Source organism: Astyanax mexicanus, chromosome 7, assembly GCF_023375975.1.
Source record: "Astyanax mexicanus isolate ESR-SI-001 chromosome 7, AstMex3_surface, whole genome shotgun sequence".
NCBI classification, from domain to species: domain Eukaryota; kingdom Metazoa; phylum Chordata; class Actinopteri; order Characiformes; family Acestrorhamphidae; genus Astyanax; species Astyanax mexicanus.
Window position 1 is genome coordinate 31,935,368 of NC_064414.1, and position 20,163 is coordinate 31,955,530.

General features: G+C 37.8%; 1 protein-coding gene across 1 annotated transcript; it reads right to left on the bottom strand.

Moving 5' to 3' along the window:
- Positions 1–950: 950 nt before the first annotated feature.
- nkx1.2la (NK1 transcription factor related 2-like,a) lies at positions 951–4,796 on the bottom strand. Its single transcript, XM_007240369.4, has 2 exons — positions 4,458–4,796; positions 951–2,618 (listed from the first exon to the last, which is right to left on the bottom strand). Exons 1-2 carry the CDS (start codon positions 4,663–4,665, stop codon positions 2,002–2,004), a joined length of 825 nt encoding a protein of 274 aa, XP_007240431.2. The 5' UTR covers positions 4,666–4,796; the 3' UTR covers positions 951–2,001.
- Positions 4,797–20,163: the final 15,367 nt, after the last annotated feature.

The following is a 20,163-nucleotide window of genomic DNA, read 5'->3' on the forward strand; positions in this document are numbered from 1 at the left end:
AAATCCGATATTTTTGCTCAGATCCCATTTGGCTATCCTGACGGTTCACATTTACAAATGTAAGTGACCTGTATCTGTGTGTAATGTGAACGAATCTGTCCCTGAAGCGCCTCACGTGCACATTGATACGTGTATAAACGTCGCCTTCTTCACCAACAACAAAAAAGGTCATATTTAAGAGACGACTCATAGCTTTTAGGTGATTTAACAGTTCATTTGTGGAGCATCTTTTAGAGAATGATCAGCTGGTCTGAGATACATGCTGAGGTCGAGAAGGTAAAAAAAGGCCAGGCGGCTTGCTTTTGCTGTTTTTGCAGCTATAGCTGCACCAAGCGATATGTGGTTACGAGAGAGAAGCATGTAGTGCATGCGTAAAAGCAAAAAGGAACAAAAATTCTAATTTGACCGTTCACATTCATGTCACATGCCCATGGATCGGATACATATATTTATTTCCGATTTAGGACCACATATAAAATTGTCTCAAATCTGATTTGAAAAAATGTTTACATGTTTACGTTTACACTGCCATGAAAAAAATCTGATCTGTGCCACATTGAGCAAAAAATTGGATTTAAGTCACTCCAGCCTGGTATTGTGAACGTAGCCATGGTCAATGTTTTTCTACAGACATTGTACAAGCAGAAGCAGAGTGGATAGAGTGACATCTAGCGGCAGCACGGATACATTACATTATTCATCCACATGTCATTACAGAAAGAGATGTGTTTAGCTTGTGTGGTACAGAAATAATTCTGAAGATTAATACAGAGCAATGTATGGTCATTTCAACTTTGTGTTTTTTTTTTTTTTTAATTCCTAATAGTCCTTAACCTATCCTAAACTATATCAAATTGTGTTTTGTTATATAGCATATCATTTGCAGTCATCTAAACTTAAAAAAATAAAAAAGTATAATATTTATCATAAATACATGAGTAAAATCAAAGTTTCATGACAATCACATTTTTATTATTTTAATTATACATATTATTTTTCTTATGAGACAGTACATCATTCCATTAAATAGTTTACTTTGTACCTAATATCACATTAATGACATATACTCAAGAAACAGACACTTTTGTATTGAATTATACAAACATGTTCTTGGAACAACATATCTGTCCATATAGGTTGATGTGCTTTAGCGTCCTTTAGATTCAGCAAGAATTCTAAGCTTAGTCTAGGTTCATAAATAAAATTTACTAAAGACTGAACTACAGTATTTTCTACATTTTATATACATTTTATACTTCAAACACATTTCAGTTTTGGCTTGTTCTCTTTGAGTACTAGAGATATACCACTATGGTATGAGAGGTATGAGAAAGACCAGTTTGAGGTCTTGTGAGTCTTGTGAATTTATAACTCTGATCAATTATGTTTTCACATGCTGCACTCTGAGGCCTTGGCTGTAGCCGGTGTGGACAGCATTTCTTGATCTGCTATATCTTAAAATGATCCTTTATATATACCCAAGAAATGCTGCCCTATACTATATTGCCAGAAGTATTCACTCGCCTGCCTTGTGTATGGTTATGTAATGTTTATAGAAGCCGTCTGGATGTCTAGGTACTTGTTTTTTTTTGCACCTGTGGACATGGAAGTGATTGAAACCTGAGTTCAATTATTTTGGACACTTTTGGCAATATAGCCTATATTTGGAGTGAGTATAAGGACGCAACTGATGTATCTTTTCTGGCCCTTGGTTTACCGTAGTTTTTTGTGCATGTTTTTCATAATAGATCATGAAAATGGCATAAAAAGAAGTCTTCAGAGCAGGGTTTGAGACACAATTGCAAAAGACTGGTGGTCATTTCTGCTGATGTTGCCATAAAGCCTTATTACATTGTTCCATTCCAACAGGTTCCTAGGTAAAAGTCTTTATAGAACAGTCCTATCAAGGATCCACCCTACCTCAGCTGGAACATAGGCTTTGGAACACAGCTGTAGTTTCTTTGTCCTTTCCAGAGCTGTGCTCTATGACCTTGCGTGACTTCATAAATGAGGTGGATAGAGCGACGGCTGCAGATAGCCAGTAGACAAAAATGGATGCAAGATGCTGCCTGCAGTTGACAATGGAATAGCACTGGAGGAGTGAAAGATTACATCTCCAGTGCTGAAAGGGGGAAAATGTCGAAATCCTACTGGGGCGGGTCCACATGCTACTGCTCCAGCACTGGGACTCAGGCTAGGAAGCGAGGTGGTGGAGGACTGCATGGTGCTATCCGCCCCAGGGTTCTGCTTCTTCCACTTGGTCCTACGGTTCTGGAACCAGATTTTCACCTGAGTCTCGGTGAGGCTCAGCGACAGGGCCAGGTTCAGTCTTTCACACACTGATAGATAGCGTGTTGAACGGAACTTGTTTTCCAGGGCCACTAGCTGCTCGTAGGTGAATGCGGTTCTGGCTCGGCGAGGCCTGGTGCAGCCGTGATCAGGCCTGCGACGACGGGAACGTGATGTTTCTGTCGTGCTGCTGCTTTCTCCATCAATAGTATCTCCATCTTCACTGGGAGATAAGCGAGCCTGGAGGGTGCTGAGAGCTGTATCTGAGTCTGCTTCCTGTGTGGGATGGGTTGTGAAAGAGTGTTGGGAGTCATCCACTGTTTGCCCACCTGCAAACAATGCAAAAACAAAGTTAGGAAAACTCCAGTAATCTGACTGAATGCTTATTAACACAACCATGCTGGAATATATTTCTGAACTCCTAAAACTTTATGAATATGAACTTGTTTTCTTTGCATTTTTTTGAGGTCTGAAAGCTCTGCATCTTTTTTTTTTTTTGTTTCAGCCATTTCTCATTTTCTGCAAATAAATGCTCTAAATTACAATATTTTTATTTGGAATTGGGGAGAAATGTTGTGCGTAGTTTATAGAATAAACAACAATGTGTGTTTTACTTTAAAAAAAAATGGTCCAGAAACTGTGTCTTTCTACTTTTAAGGAATACATTTGGGCCTTGAGGATAATTTTGTACATTTGCAGTTTATATGTGTACTAATACTAATGTGTAATTAGTAATACAGTGCTAAAATCAATAAAAACCATGCTGAAATTAAGCAAATTTGAAGTAAATATGTGATTGATCTATTAGAAATAGGCTACATACAAAAAAAATAAGTGCTAAAATTATTACAGATATTTTATAAGTGCAGGTGAGCTGGAATTAAAAGGTTGACTTGGAATCAGTATACATGGAAACAAGTGTTTATTAGTACAGATTTGCTATCAGAACAGGGCCCAGTTTCCTATTTTTTATTTTTATTTATTTTTTTTGCATTTTAGCGTTCTTAGGAATCTTAACATGGTGAGGGAGTGTTCAGTGTGATGCTAAGAATCATATAAGGTCTAAGAAAGCTCTTTCCCAGTGGTGGGAAACGCACCACTGATATATTGAAATCATGGATGGATGGATGGATCTGTGAAAGAATGCCATAGCCTAAAATATTCATGTAAGTCAACGTGTGTGTATTCTTTTTATTTGTTTGTTCATTTACTTGTTTGTATGTCTTTTATCTTTTTTACGATATTTAAAGTAAAGTTTTTCTCTCTGTCTCTCTCTCTTTTTCTTTATCACTCTCTCTCTCTCTCCCTCCCTCCCTCCCTCTCACTCTCTTTTTCTCTCTCTCTTTTTCTGCTCTATTCAGCTGCGAGACCCCACAAGTTTAATTTGCGGAATTTGGCGCGCGCCCGGAGCAGGGCTGGTGAGATATGGATCGGGAGTTATGTGTGTGGAACGAGGCAAGGGTTAAGAAGGGGGACTTGGGTGGATTCGGCTATAATCCCTTAATAATTTATAAATCACAAATCGCTTCAAATGTCATGTTGCGGAAAGAAATCCCGGTTAAATCCAGCTCCTGCACCTACCCGTGACGTGCTAATAGAGTTTCATATTTGTCGGCAAATCGATAAATGTCATCTATTTAAAGGGAAGTTTTAATCGAGCGATATTTGGCATCAGACATGGAAGGGGTTTGAAGTTTGTACCTGCAAGGTGCTGCAGGGAGATATGCAGCATCCAGTAATGGGATATCGATCAAAGGCAGCGCAGGCATCCTCAATGGGACCATTTAAACAATTATCTGTCCTTACTGCCCCGTGTCAATCACACTGCAAGCCTTTGTGATTGTTGAGGGGACATGCAGCTTTAGAAATTAAGGGAAGGTCATTTAAACACCACTTTTATTATTTTATCAAAAAAGGAAAAATTGCGCTTTTTTGTTTTGTGTTTTTGTTCTTGTTTTTTTTGCCGGTTTGTGATGTTTTGATTTTGTTTTTTTATGCATTTTCTGCTTAATGTAGCAGTGTTTCATAATCAATCATTCATAACAATGAAATAAAAAAATACCTTAACAATAATAATTTACTTAACAATTTACGCATGATTGATAACCATAACTATACTGTTTCTTTAATTATATGTATTGTAGGTAATATAGTGTGTTTTCTCTTACCTGGATCCTTATTAACAGATGAAGCCTCTATAGGATGAGCATCAGTTTCTTTTCCACACGCTCCATCAAAACGCGTCTCTCCGTTCTGTTTCGCAACTCCGTCCACCTTTTTACTCGTAAACTTTTTAGGATCCAATATGTCGATAATTGAAAAGGAAATTCGATGCCCGGTCGTTGTTTTGGCTCCAGCCTCCTCATACTCCAACATCTTCACTCCTTAAAGCTGTCCCGAAGACCCCAGGGACAACCTAAGGGGAGAACAGGCTCGCGCGACTCTATCGGTCTTTATTCCGCCGCCTCGTGAAGCCTCGCGCCTCCAGCTGCAGCTCGCCCAGATGTGTCCTGATGTTCAGGGCTGCGCTCTTTAACTCCGCCGGTTCGAAGAGCCGCGCTCTCTAAAACCCACGTGACCCGCACCGTTTAGCGCGCTTCAATAAACAGCAGCTCATTAAAGCGCGGCGCTGCAGGTGGCAGAGCGCGCGCGAACTGTGGCACTAGACCGCGCATACAATCAACCTAAAATCATCAGTAGAAATCAGACAGAAATCAAAGTTTACTGATGTCGTGGAATGGAATGGATATAAAAGTATAGCTGAAGAAACTGAATGGCAATCAATATTCTATGTTTATTTTATTCTATAAACTACGGACAACATTTCTCCCAAATTCCAAATAAAAAATTGGAAGCATTTTTTGAATAAAAAATTAGAAATGGCTGAAATAACAAAAAAGATGCAGAGCTTTCAGATCTCAAATAATGCAAAGAAAACAAGTTCATATTCATTAAGTTTTAAGAATTCAAAATTCAGTATTTGGTGGAATAACCCTGGTTTTTAATCACAGTTTTCATACATCTTGGCATGTTCTCCTCCACCAGTCTTACACACTGCTTTTGGATAACTTTATGCCACTCCTGGTGCAAAAATTCAAGCAGTTGTTTTTCATGGCTTGTGATCATCCATCGTCCTCTTGATTTTACATATATATATGTATGTATGTATGTATGTATATATGTGTAATAGAAATCAAATCAATATCAATGTTTATCAACAGATATTGAATAGCAGACATTAGGTGCGACAAATCAAATACACATTAAACTTTGGCAATAGAAAATAAATAGATATACAATTCACCATTATATATCCACTGGGGCATTACTCGAATGACAATCTGTGTATGATGATGGAAATAAAATGCTAACTGATGTTTAGTAACAGAGAGGTAATGGAAGTTAATAAGGCAACATAAACCAAATGTAGAGCAATGTTTAGGAATAAAAACACTGAAAACTGAGATTAAGTTTTATATAAAATTGAGATGAAATAGCTATACAAATCATTTGAATTAGATGTTAAACTGAAAGGAGAGTTAATAATGAAAATAAACAGAAAGCAGTATTTGGTAAATACTTTTTTGAGATTCAGCGATATACTGTATATTATTATGTCAATGATCATATGGAGATGTTGTGGTAATAGGAATGAGGCAGTAGAGATCAAATGGAGGTCGTTGTTGAGCAATAGAAACAAAACAGAGATTAAATTCAGTGATATTTAATTAATTGGAGACCAATGTTGATGGAAATTCATGTTTATTAACAAAAAGCAAATAGAGGTCAATTATGCCAATATAACCATATAATTGTCAGAATTTGACCATAGATGCCCACTACATCCTAATATAGATAAATATTTTTTCAACAGATATCAAATGATGGTCAGTAGAAATCAAATGGGGATGAGTGTACAGTAATGGAAGTCAGATGGAGCTTAACTTTAGAGTTATTGAAGCAAACATTGAGGTCAATATGACAATAGACACTAATTTGATAGCAATATTTGCCAACATAAAACAAATGAACACTTAAATTCATCAAGCATATCATGTTAAACCAAATGGCAGCAATAGTAATTAAATGAGGTCATCATTTGGGATTAAAAAATAGAAAGAGGACAATATTAGGCAACTTTAATCAATCAAGAGATCAATGTATAGTGGATTGTACCAATTAGAGGGCCGCTTTTGGCAATAGAAATCAAATATAAATCAAGAGTCACTTAGTATCCTAAAAACCACACTGCTGTGATTGCTCTTTATCCAGTGGGCATAACTAGCCCTATCGTTATGATCAACTCTCAGAATAAGCTATTTCTTAAAAAAATATCACAGTGACATGTAAATATTTCATTAAACCTGATATTATTAAAAATTGCCTTATATCATGCATTAAGTGTTATATTAAGAAAGCAAATATATACTGTAGAAATATATACTGAAGTCACTATTAATCAACCTGTCCTGCTTCAGTTATGATTGTATGTTAATGTGCCACGGTCGAGTGCAAGTCTGGTAGAGGATGATAGCTGCTACAGTCTGGATCAATACGCTCAGCGGGTGTCCGGCACTGATAAAAGTGGCCCACAATGCATGGCCACACTAAAGGAGGCTTTACCATTAAACCATTAGTGTGACCGTCTGATTAAGTAGCTCATTTACTACACCCCTTTAACACAGTGTCAGAAATATTTCCACCTATACAGCTTTTTTTTTCAATCTGTAGAACAATTATAATGATAAAACGTGAGATAGACTCAGACTGGTACAGTAGATAAATACCAGAAGAGATGTTGTTCTACTGCTGACTGCTGACAGGTCTATTAATCATTGATTCAGTATTGATCTGATTTTAAGTTGCCATTAAATTTTTGAAGCTACAAGCCTCAGGGGGGAAGTTCTGCTAATATTTCTAACATGTTTTATAAATCATCTGTAAGGGGATAGGGAATAGAATGTGAAAATGGGCACAGGCAGAAAACAGAAACTAGAAAAGAGGAACAAATCCAAATGATTCTATAAGCAGTGGGCCTGATCCTTCTATATTGTTTATATTGCTTTATATATATATAAATATTAAGGAAATACATTTTTTTACTAATATCACTATATCAAGCTTTTATTTCAAAGTTTTAGATCATTTCCATTGTTAATTTGTCCTTTATAATTGCCATTAGCTTTTTTTTTTTACTAAATGTTCTATTTGTTTTCCATGATGCATAAACCTTCATTAAATTTAACTTCAATAGATTTGTATTGCTGAAATACTTATGTTTCTATATCAAATATTGCTCTACTTTAGTTTTTGTATTTCTGAATACCTCTTTAGTGTGGCTCAAGCCCCAGCACCCCTAAAAGTGAAAGCATTACGTCATTTTTTTAAAATAGAATTTTGTCTCTGATAAGCTAACAAAAATGTCAGAATCTTACAATTTTAGGAATAAAAAAAAATAGCAGCCTGTCATCACCACACAAATACTACAATCCACTTTTGCTCTGAGCTGCTGGAGAGAAAGAGGCTAGCTGCCACATCATTGGTCTGTTTGTGTGTACTGCCTATATGTGTATCAGATAATTAATGTTACAGAACAATAAAAGATACGATGAGACAGGTGTGGTCCCACTTCTGATACCTGTGGTGTGGTCAGCCAATCAGCCATGGATATTGTATAGTTTTTAAAAAGAAAAAAGCAGGTTCGGGTTCAAGTGAAAGAGTAAGGTGAAAATAAAATAAAACATAAATGATGCAACATCATTGCCCAAACTAGGGTGATCTGATGCCCTGAAAAATCTGTAATCTTGAGCAGCTTTCCGCTTTTAGCTATTTAAATTAGACCTGAAATTACCTTTCTGTTATTATACATTGATTTTCATTTGATTTCCTTTATCAGACCTAGATCTTAATTCATTTTAATCTGCACTGAATGTATAATATTGAATTCTCTCTACATTAAGGTATCCACACAATGTTTTCTATTTTTTAATTGAATTAAGTGTTAAAAGATTGCATTTTAACTAATTTTCACTAATTATGGAATACTTACAAAATGTAAAGAACCACTGTCACATTCAAACTATGTCAAAAAGTGAAAAACAGCAAAATATTGACAAAAGACTATCTTTTTCTATGATGTCAATGAAATACTTGGTGATGCCATGTAAAGAGCACGGGCCCTGTGTGATAATGTGTAGTAGAATGCTTCTTAATTCCTTCCCACTTCACTGAGCATGTCATTTCCTTCCTTCGCTCTTGCTTTATGGCTCAGCTCGATTCCATCTCCATTCCCAAGTGTTTTTGTCCTGCTCTGTTTTCCAGTAGTAGGCAACCCACAGTGTATGTTTCTAGCTTTTAACATGGTCAAACATCAGCCAGTGTCTGTCCCTAGGTGTCACTAGGGCCGCTGTTTGCCTTCATTAGCATGTGTAAACCCAGTAACTGAGCGAGTTCCATATGAATGAGCTCTTACTGGTGGTTTACAACTTCCTCTCAGCAGCCCACACCGCTCGCACTGGTGTTTACACAGGGCCAGCACACAACAGTGCGTCTCGGTGACAATGCAGGCGCAGGTACCCACGCTACAAAAGTTACAAGGAAAAGGAGGGCTGCTGAGAAGAGCAGCATCTGTCGGGGGGCAGTTATGTCTAAAGACAGACGCTGCAGGCAAGAGAGATCAGAGGGTGCTCACAGCCAGGGAGCATGCCGCCTGGAGAGGGGGCACACTTATGGACAACTCAGCCCCCTACGGCTTCTGCATTACCACCTCCACAACCCATAAAATCATCAAGACTCCAGGAAGACTGGAGCAGCCAGATAAACACTGGATAATCGGTATAATTGCAGGAGTCGCGTCGCTGGGTGGAGTTCCATTCACAGACTGAACTGTTCCCTTTGTCGGCCTCTGTTCCCTTCATTCTTGTCCAAAGTATGCCTGGACAAAAGATCAGTCTGATGTCTCTTGACCTTCTTCCTTTCTTTAGTACTAATAAAAGACAGACACACGGCCTGCAGCCAGAATATACACTCAGACCTCCAAGAGCACTGGCAGTCAGGAAGTAAGGATGAGGCAGACTAGATAATGCATGAAGATATAAACTGAAACAATGGTAGGTATAAACTAGTATCAAGTATTTTAACATTTTACAACATGTAGAGAAGTTTTTGGTGGGCAACACTAAGTGCTTTTAAAGACAAATTGAGTGCACTTCATAATCCTGCAGAACATTTTGTCAATAATCCCATCAATGGATTTACATGAACTCATACAGTCAGATAATAGGGAAATTGTGAGTTTACATGGGTACACATAATAATCTGAATTTTGCTAAGCAATCAGCCAATAATCTCACAAAATAAAACATGACATGATCATGTTTATTTCAGACAGATACTAAACATACATCAGCTAAATTATTATTTAAACCCTTCAGTGTTTTGTTGTCATCTCACATGTGCCACAGGCTGTTTTCACACATACACAGTTAAGAGAATACAGAGTTAAAAGAACAGATGGACTGAGAAATACTGTATGATTTCTGAGCTAAAATCCAGCTCTCTTTTTGGACCTCACTAAGCTAAGAGAATATCAGAATCTGCTGTTTACACAACTACTTGAAAAGTCAGATAACTACATAAATCTGTTTATAATCAGATATGCAGTGCATGTAAATGCACACACTGATGATACTAATTATTATCCCATTTAGATAGTTACCAATGTGTTTAGTGTCATGTAAAATACTTTCGAGTATCATGTTATGGTTCTTATTGGATTTCAACAAATTCAATAAAGGCCCCTGAAATTTAGCTGAAAGGCTAAGTTTCTACAGTACATCTGCACACGTGCACTAAAGAGTTTAAAGAAGAGCTGACCCTGAAGCAGTACATACCTGAGATTTATCAAAACATTACACCCAACATTAAAAATGCCTAAATAATTCAATAAAAGCAAAAATATTAAAATATACACTGCTTGGCCAAAAAAAGCCATCACCAAAAAAAAAAGGTCACACTCTAATATTGCGTTGAACTGCGTTTAGTTTTGCGGCACACTTTTGAATCTTGATGGTAGAGTATGACCGCTGCACAAAGCCTTCTCCAGCACATCCCAAAAATTCTCAATGGGTTTTGATCTGGACTTCCTAAATCATGCTCCTTGAACCACTCTTTCACAATTCCAGCCCGATGAATCTTGGCATTGTCGTCTTGGAATATGCCCGTTCCATCAGGGAAGAAAAAGTTCATTTATGAAATAACCTGGTCATTCAGTATATTCAGGTAGTCAGCTGGTAATTTAGTTAGTTAAATCCATATGGAGACTTTTTTACTGGCCAGGCAGTGAGGTTCATGTTTATTACAATTAACATTTCATATCATTCTTATTAAGTGAGCAGTGGATACTAGAACTGCTAATCCTATCACTAACAGGCTGGTGTGGCTGCAGACTTTCATTTTAGCCAATCATAACATAGCTAACCTTTTTCACAGTGCTGTGAGAGAGAATTTGGTCCAATCAATTTGTTAAAAATAGTAATTAAAACTTTTGTTAGCTTGTGCAGTCCTAAGAATAGTATTTACGTAAATACAATTTATATTTAAATTGATTCTCGTTCATTTCATAAAAATTCATCCATCAAAGGAAGTGATGGCTTCTTCTACAGCATGGCTGCAAATAAGCCTTTTCATGCCAGAGCAACTGTAGACGTACTGTAAGTGTATTTCAGATAGCATATAGTTACAAAGAAATCTTATTAAAGACTGACTCTTGAATTACTACTGTTTGTACATGTAAATAAACTTTTTGACAGTTCACAGTTCTCTTCTGCAGCTCTCTACTGGATGTGAGAGTGATGTTTTAGGGCGTTGAGGCGAGTGCAAGGTCGGCTGCGTCACCCCATAATTGTCCTAGCAGCTCTACCTGCTCAGCAGCAGCCATAATGAGGGCTCTCTGCTGCGTCCGGGATGGGTGAGCGCGTCTGCCAGATGCTGACATGGAGCAGATGTGGGAAGTTGCTGGACGATTTGTTAAGAGGCCACATCATTGCAGGAGAGGGTAATTATGCCAAAAGACACACTCAGTAACAATCAACACTTTGGCCTGCACCCACACGCATACACACACACACACACACATGCACATACACAAGGTAAAGGTCAGTTCGCATACTCCCACCTATTCCAGTACACTACACTGAAGAGACACAGGACTAAGTGAATGCCCTCTAGTGGTTCTGTAGGTAAAATATTATTTTAATCACTTAAGGCTGGAAGAGTTAAAGAGACACTTGTGGCCTCTCTAATTCTGCAAAAAAAAAAAATAATGTATATCCTAAAAGATGGCCATTATCTTAGCATCGAAGAAAATTCAAAATGTAACTTCATTTTTGTTTCTAAAATGATCACAAGGTAAATTTACAAGTTCCAAGCAGGAAATTTCAACTCTAAGTCAGGAGAGCCTCTCAAACCCCAAGTTCAGAATTCAAGATGGCTGCACTGCTCACATCAATCACGGGATTAGTTTCTTTGGGGGACATCTGTGAAAAATATTTCACACTTCAACTCAGTGATAAAACTCTTGCATTCGGACTAAAATTGGAAAAACAGGAGGACCAGTCAGTTTTTTTGGCTTTCTCAGTCACATGACATTGTGTTCAGTGGCTCCTCTATTTCCACTCGCTGTTGTATTTACGTGGATCTCCGTGAAAATGCACGCCCAAAATAACTATTTTATTAAACATCTTTAATAAAAATGTCTATATAACTTCTATTTATTTGTGTCTCATTGAATTATACAGTGCATTGTTTTTAACTGGTATCACTAGCAGTGCTAACCTGGGACAGTGCTTGTAGTGATACCTGGGACATATTTTAGTTAGATTCAACCAAAAAAAAAAAAACACTTTTATTGTTTTTTAAAAATCTTTGGAAATTGTGTAAATGTTTAACTGAAGCACCAGTGAAGTCTAGATGGCTGTGGCATCATTTCCAACTTTAACATCTTTATTCGTACTGGAATAAGTAAAACGTTTCCAAAAATAAGCAGTGCTATATTCGTGTTTTCCAGAGAATACCTACAGAAAAAGACAAGCATTTATTAAACAATGTGCTTTGGACAGCTGCTTTTTGGCATGATGATTTTTTTTACCATCTGATCTATGAATTTTCAAATCAGCTGAGCTAACTGTGGGTTTCATGGTGACATTTTAGGATTTATATGATCTACTATTGGTTTGACTTTGCAGGGACAGCCTGATCTGGCCATTCTGAAGGCCTCAGACAGCTCTTTAGATTTCACCATGGTGATACCACTCACTCAAACTATCAAGAACAAACAAAACTAAATGTATGAGATTTAATTATGACAGGCTCCTCCGAAATCTTCTCTAGCCATGCTCTTATCATCTGCAGCTCATGTGCTGCACCTGATACTAACTGTACACACTTTAATTAGTAATTAATAGGTGGCCTGTCATAACATTTTCCTTATAAGACAATTACATTTCTATTAGTTATGTTTTACAAATGATTTACAAATGATCACTGTGGTACCAGAGAAAAAATATTTACTACTGTTTTATGTTTATTCAGGTTAGTTATATTACCTCCACATACCACCTCTCAAGTTCAAATCGGCATGTATTTCTTTATGTAAAAAATGACTTTTCAGTGCACCATTATTGAGCATTTAAATATAAGAAATCACTACACTTCTGTCCTTCACTATCTCTTCCTTACCATCCCCATGTCACTGAAACTGACAGTGCTTTGAGGACACCTTGAATTCCTTTCGGCTTCTGTCACATCGCAGATGCCTACACATTCAGGGCTTGTGTCAGGTGCTTGCAGGCACACGACACTGAATGCATCTGCAGGTGTAAAAATTCATTGGCTTAACCCCATCCTGACAACAGAGGTTATACAGAGTGAGTGTGCACATTAACGATTTCAGATTAGAGCATCATCAAATGGCCACATTCTTGGGCATCCTAAAGCGTTTGGTTTGGTTTGGTTTGCATGGGCATACTAAACCATATCAACACACACCTCTCTTGTACATACACACACACACACACACACACACACACACACACACACACACACACACACACACACACACACACATATATACCAGCCCAAACAAACAGACATTTGCACCTATGTGGGATCTTGGGTTGCAGGCCACAGCAGATGTGAGGTTCTGTCAGTCAATGCTGGCATTAATTGCTCATTGTTCTCAGAAGGTCGTGTCATAATTCATTAACGCTTAACGAGTCCCCCCGGTGCCACCTGCATGCCTTCCCTCGATTGCCCGTTAAATTACGAGCGACTCTCACGCTCCCCGCGTCCAACAATGAAGATGTATTCTCCACGTAAAGGAGAGAGCTATTAGTTACATTATTTAAATAGCCCACTTTAAAGCCAGGGGGAGGCTAACTTTATGAAGGGCAATTAAGCACTAACCATAATTGATAATTCATCCTCTTCACAATTAGAAAATATAAATAGTGTGTCTGGGATTAATGGTTATGGGTGTTTAGAGGAAGCCAGGCATGGGCAGAACTGGCCGAGCATGGCTGATTGAGGGAAAGGAGGCAGAGCGGGATTCATCTCTATTTGGGAGCAAACAGATTGTGTTTGTCCCTTTAACACACGCCGCTTCACCCTCTGCTACCCTGCTGCCTGCTGAAGCCATGCTGCTCTTCAGTCAGACATGTTTCCTGTTCTAAAAGTGGATAATGGTGAAGCTCGTGATGATGTAGGGTCAGAAACCTAAATGCTCTACTGCATTTTTTGTGTGGTTTCTATTTGTTCATCATATGACTATTTTAAAGGTGCAAGCAAATACTTGACCCCCCTCTTTTAAAGAGTTTGCCTTAAACAGCAGGTAATTATGTCAGCCATTCAAAAACAAGTTTTAAATTTACAGCAGAAATCTTCTGGTGTAATCTACTGTGTGTCTTAAGCTGGAGCTACAATACACGACTAAGCATGATTTTAACCACAATTTCCAGTTTTGGCAAGCCTGGCAAGTCAGAGTAAAAGTCTCAATATTTAGGCTTAAAATGGCATCCAACTTTAGTCACAGAAAATTAAAGGTTAGATTTTTTCGCCCCAATTTTGGTGAAATCTGGTAGTGTAAACTCTTCACCAACTCTAAACTGACTCCATCATCAGCCAATAAAATAGGACCTTAAAAAGTAAATATCAGAACACAAACCACAAAGAGAGGTCACAGGTAATTACAGCCTTTTAATACATATATATATAAATATATATATATATACCTAATTTTCCATTTCATCATATAAAGTTAACACTATTGTACCAGCTGGACTCTACAGCTGTACCATTTGTAGCCACCAAGTTTATTTAATATGTAGATGCGATGCTGTCCATGTCTCTCCACCCACGACTTTGTGTTTTACAGGTTTGCGGAAGGAGCTGTAATTGGGGAAATGGGACAGCTGATTCCTTTTAGATAAGGTGTTGACTACCGATAAACTGAGCCAATCACAACGCTCACTTTGAGCACATGCCGGATACTGCCCAGCCAATCACAGCTTCTGAATAGAGCTCCGTATACAAAAATAAAAATGAGAAATCAATAAACAAAATTGAAAATTCTAGAGATCATAACTTTGACAAGCATACAGCATGCAGCTTAAAAGCAGGAGAAGTCTATTTATAGTCTAGTTTGGTACTTCTGTACAGTTGTTATGTTGAAGTACATGCATCACATAAATTATAATACAAATGCTAATAAACATCACACAGCCTCAAATAAATTGAAAGGTAAATGTAGCAATGTAACAATACCGCCTTAAGTTTTTCTTTCTCTATACTTATTTCTGAAAAAAGAAGCAATTGCAGATTTGTTGTTTTATTGCATCTGCATTTGTACATTTGTACATCTGTACATTTTGGAATGTACAAAGCTGCTCGCTGGTACTTTTCTGCAGAAGTTAAGGTGCGCTAAGGGCACGATCGTGCAGTGTGTTTAGACAGTAGTTGTTGTGCAGTGCTCCTGTAGCTCTGCTCTCTAATGACCACAGTGTAATTGCTATAGTGAAAGCTGGATCAGTGATACGTTGCTGATCAATAAAGTCTTCATCAGCCATTTCCCCCTGTGATTGCCCCTTATTCCTACCCTAATTGCTCTTTTTCATCCAACACAGTTTTATGCCATGAGCGAGGTGTATGTGTGTGTGTGTGTGTGTGTGTCAGGGGTTTTGTCCCTATGAGATATGTTTCATTTAAACCCTATATCCCTCTCTGGCCTCTCCAATGTAAAATTCCTAAATAGTACTATGAATATAAATATAACTATGATATATGGTATCACTGGAGATCAGGTACTCCATAATGGAAATTCAGTATATGGGGCATTCCTTGACCACAGTGAACAGTAAACAGTGTAAATGCATGTATGACCCATTTACAACACTGTAAATGCTCACAGTTGTGAGGTGTTACATTGTGAATGAAGCTAAATACTGGCCAGTGTGCTCATAGCAACGCAACATGAATTATCAGGGTCTGAGTAAAGCCTGATTGTGGCTGTCGAATGGATGTGACATTCTAAAATTCATTCTGAATTTTCCAAATTAAAAACCTTTGGAATATAATCTAGAGGAAGATGGATGATTACAAGCTTTCAAACCAAGCTGAACTGGCATAAAGTTATCCAAAAGCAGTGCGTAAGACTGGTGGAGGAGAAGATGCCAAGATGCATGAAAATTGTGATTAAAAACCAGGGTTATTCCACCAAATATTGATTTCTGAACTTAAAACTTAAAACCTTATGAATATGAACTTGTTTTCTTTGCATTATTTGAGGTCTGGAAGCTCTGTCTTTTTTATATTTCAGTCATTTCTCATTTTCTGCAAATAAATGATCTTATGATTGACAGGTAGAACCTGGAATGATTCTCCAACTGTCCTACAGGAGTTATAGAGGTGCTGAGTTCTTGTTAACTGCTTTTCATTTACTCTTAGCTCCAAACCTGTCCTAAACCACCTGTGCTGGGTTTTTATGTCAGCTGTTGGTGAGGGCTAAACACTTTTTGTCTACTATCTAACTGCACATGTGTTCCTTCAAACTTTTGACTGTCACTGTGATGCAGTTTCTTAGAAAGGGATAATGCCTTGGGATAAGGCCTTGGGCTACTACACAGCATTTTTAACTAAGATTTTCCATTGAAAGGCAAATATAATCTGCGACTAGGCTTAATCATTGTCCAGAAATCCAAAACCCAAAAGGTTCCAGTGCTGTTACCCTCTCGTGCTGGAGTCTCACCCCTGACAAATATACATGTAAATAAATAATGCTGTACAAACAGAGATATTTATCCTAATAAGTAATCTGACAGTTGTGTTATTGAGAGAGATTATCATATAATGTCCTGGTTTACTGAGTGCTGGACTGGGAGATTCAGCATTGGTCAGCGTGACAATATGACAGCATAACCCTCCTCACCTTGGTTTGAACGCATGGTTCACACACAACAGCCCTTGTGTATGTTCTGCCATAGAGAGAATTATGGGTCAATTAAGCCTCGGAGAGAGAGATGACCATCAACAACCTATGTTCCACCCCCCATCCTGCGAGAAGTTGACCTTTGTGATTTTTCTTGCAAGGAGAGCCGACTCACTTTGTAGGTGTTTGTGTGGGAGCACTTTGTGTGTACTTGGTGTGCGTATTATGGCGCGCTAAATGGTCGCTCGTGTGTAGTGATGCTTGCATGACCCATCCTGTCACTCTGGGGCATATGGAGCCGACCGCCCATTTCCCTCGGGAATTAACACCATGCTGATTTACTACCAGTGAAGGGCAGTAATCACTAAAGGAGGCCAAATTAGTCTCCAATTTCCCCAGTGTGTGTGTGTGTTATGAGTTGGGAGACTAAAAACTGAAGGTCAAGAGAAGGAAAATTGTGTGTGTCTGTGTGTATTCAAATATCTGGACAGAAGATTTCAGGAACAGTCATGAGGCTTTGAGCCATTAGTTTCACAGCCTCATGTAATTTGCCATATTACCTTTTATATACATTTTTTCTACCTGAATCTAACAGCCTAATCCCTGCTAAAATGTACAGCACCCTTCTTTCGAAAATAAGCTCATGTGATGTGTGGTCATTTGCTCTCGTGATGCTGTCCGTGTTTGATTTACAGCCCCATATATTTCATGGTTGTTCTACAGCGAGAACCACTCATCTTCAGTATTAAAACCAATACATCTCAAGGGTGCGATTTTTATCGACGTTTCCCATTACCAGCTCTTCACGTTTATAGAGGAAGCCATAAATACCCAGTCCTGTTTAAAATGTTGATGGTTCTCTCTGGTATGAAGAGATCAATTGTCAAACGTGTTGAGTTAGTATCATAAAGGCAGGTGGGTCAGATGCACTGAGAAATAGGCTCACTAACTTTCAGCAGAGGGCTTGGGTAGCATGCATTAACGTCATATAAGATATGTTTAAGGGACAAAAAGGTCACAGAATCAGTTAAAGCATGCCACATTATTTTATTCAGGTTTAAAATGTAATAGAAATAATATTAGCTAATAGTAACTGTGCACTTTTTTAAATAAAATTAAACATTAAAAGGTTCATCACTAAGTGTCTGACGCCTAGACACTTTCAGAAATATGAAATGTCCATAGACAAAATTGGTTGGAATTTTCATAGTTTTGGTAAAATTCATCTGTGCTTTGCACTGATCTTTTTCGAACAATTTGTCCACGCAGACTATCAGTTAATTATCTGTGCAGGATATCGGCTATAACTACAGGGTTTGTGGTACTTTGTGTTGGGAAGTAGTGCAATTTGTGTCAATGTTGAGGCCTTGGAAAACAGTCTCTCCCATGTCTTCTTCTTCCTCATGAATGTGGGATGAAGTTGATGGTGCAGCTGTGAATCTAGTCTATTTATTTCACATTTTTTCATGTAAAAGTGCATCACATAGACATTAGGAGGGTGCCATATTCAAAAATCTAAAAGGTGATGTGTGACCATTTAATAACAGTGTTAGCATATTAGAGGAGGTCACTAGGAACAGCTCAGTGAGGGACATTCACTCACTAAGACCTTCATCAGTGGAGGCATCCTTGGGAAGAGGCTTAGAAATTTGATGAAAGGCACTTTAAGGGAGAAAAGAAAATACAATATGGTAAGAGTTAGCGCTACCATATTTTTTTCAGATTTTCATATGTAGAAGCAATGCTTAAAAACACCCCAAGCTAACGTTTATGTTTAGAACACACTTACTATTTGCAGGTTAAGCACTGAAATTTAGACAGCCACACATGATGCTTTAAAGATGTGCATGGATTCTACAAGACATGACTGGTCCAGTCTGGTTATATGATGCACAGAGTATGCCTAGCTAAATTGGGAGAAAAATGGGAGAAAATTAGAAATAAAATTAATTAAAAAAAAAAAAATCTTTCACGGAGCCCCTAGGGTGACATCATTAAAAAAAATCGTGGCCATGACTTATTAAGGCATGGAAACAAGATAATTAAGTTGTGGGGACCACTTTATTAACCCTTTATGGCATGATTGTTATCTAAATAAAAATAAATGTGTTTAAAAAAGGTTCCAAAAGAAAAGGAATCTCCTGAAATGTGGTATGTTACGTTTTTTCTTCCCAAAATGATAAATCGTGCCATAAAAGGTTAAGGCTTGGAAACAAGAAAATTAAGTCCTGAAGATAGAAGTCGTCCCTAAGACGACTTACCACATCTTAAAAAGTCATGGCCATTGTGGGAAATAAGTAGCTAAACCATAAGTAAATAATGGGCATGGGCCCTTTACATGTGTATGTATATCCTATAACCATATTGTTAAGGCTAAGCTAAGCTTTTTGTCAGTCAATCTCAGTGCGTGTTACTCAGGCAGTAAACCCTTTCAGGGAGGCGATTAAAGCCGTGTTTTCTCTCGTTTCTATCTGCTGAGCCGCCGGCACAGCTCCAGGACTGCACACGGTAGCCGCCGATTAATCTCCTGCCCGACAAATGCGATCACATTCCTTGACAGACGGGCTGCGCTGAGCGGGGGGGTCGGTAGTAGTGGAGCCCGCAGCCAATCAGCACGTGGGTTAAAAGCTTCCCTGTGAGAGAAGAGCAGAGTTGCCAGGTTCGTGGTTTTCCCGCGAAATTGTGCTTGTTTGAAAATCCAGTCGCAGGTAAAAAAAAAAATTAAGTTGTGGCGGGGTGCGTTTCTTTGGGGCTACTTAAAAAAATTACCGCGGCCGTGGTACCATTGAATTTTTATTTATTTTTGACATTTATTATGCAGCCTTTCCAATTTTAATTTTATTTTTGTCACATATGACTCATGCTTAAGTGAAAAAATAAATTGCAAATGAAGTGATTTCATATTGTTTTTAATTTTGCCATACTATTTTGAGACATAGTATTTAAACAAAAAAAATTTGCATTTTCATTTTAATGTTTTCGTTTCAGTTTTATTTTTTTCCAGGATTTACCTCCAATACATAACGACATAAAGGACAGCATTAAAAGGAGAGCGGGAGAAAAAGAAAGAGTAAAAAAAAAGAGGATTCAGGAGGGGCAAGGAATAAAAAGTATTTTTTTGTGCTAATTATGTTAACTATTAAATGTTCTTGACTGAGATATAAAATTGTTATAAAAGAAATAATAAAACACTAACGTTACAATATTATTCATCACTTTAAGATAAGTAGCAATACTGGTAATACATTTCTTATAAACAAAATATTAAGTCGTACACTCATAGTTGTTTTGCCATTTGCTTCGAACGTGTGACAGACATATTTTGGGCTAATTTAAGCTTTTGAAGGGCGGGTTTTAGAATGACTTTGGGCTGGATATTTTTGTTGAACCTGGCA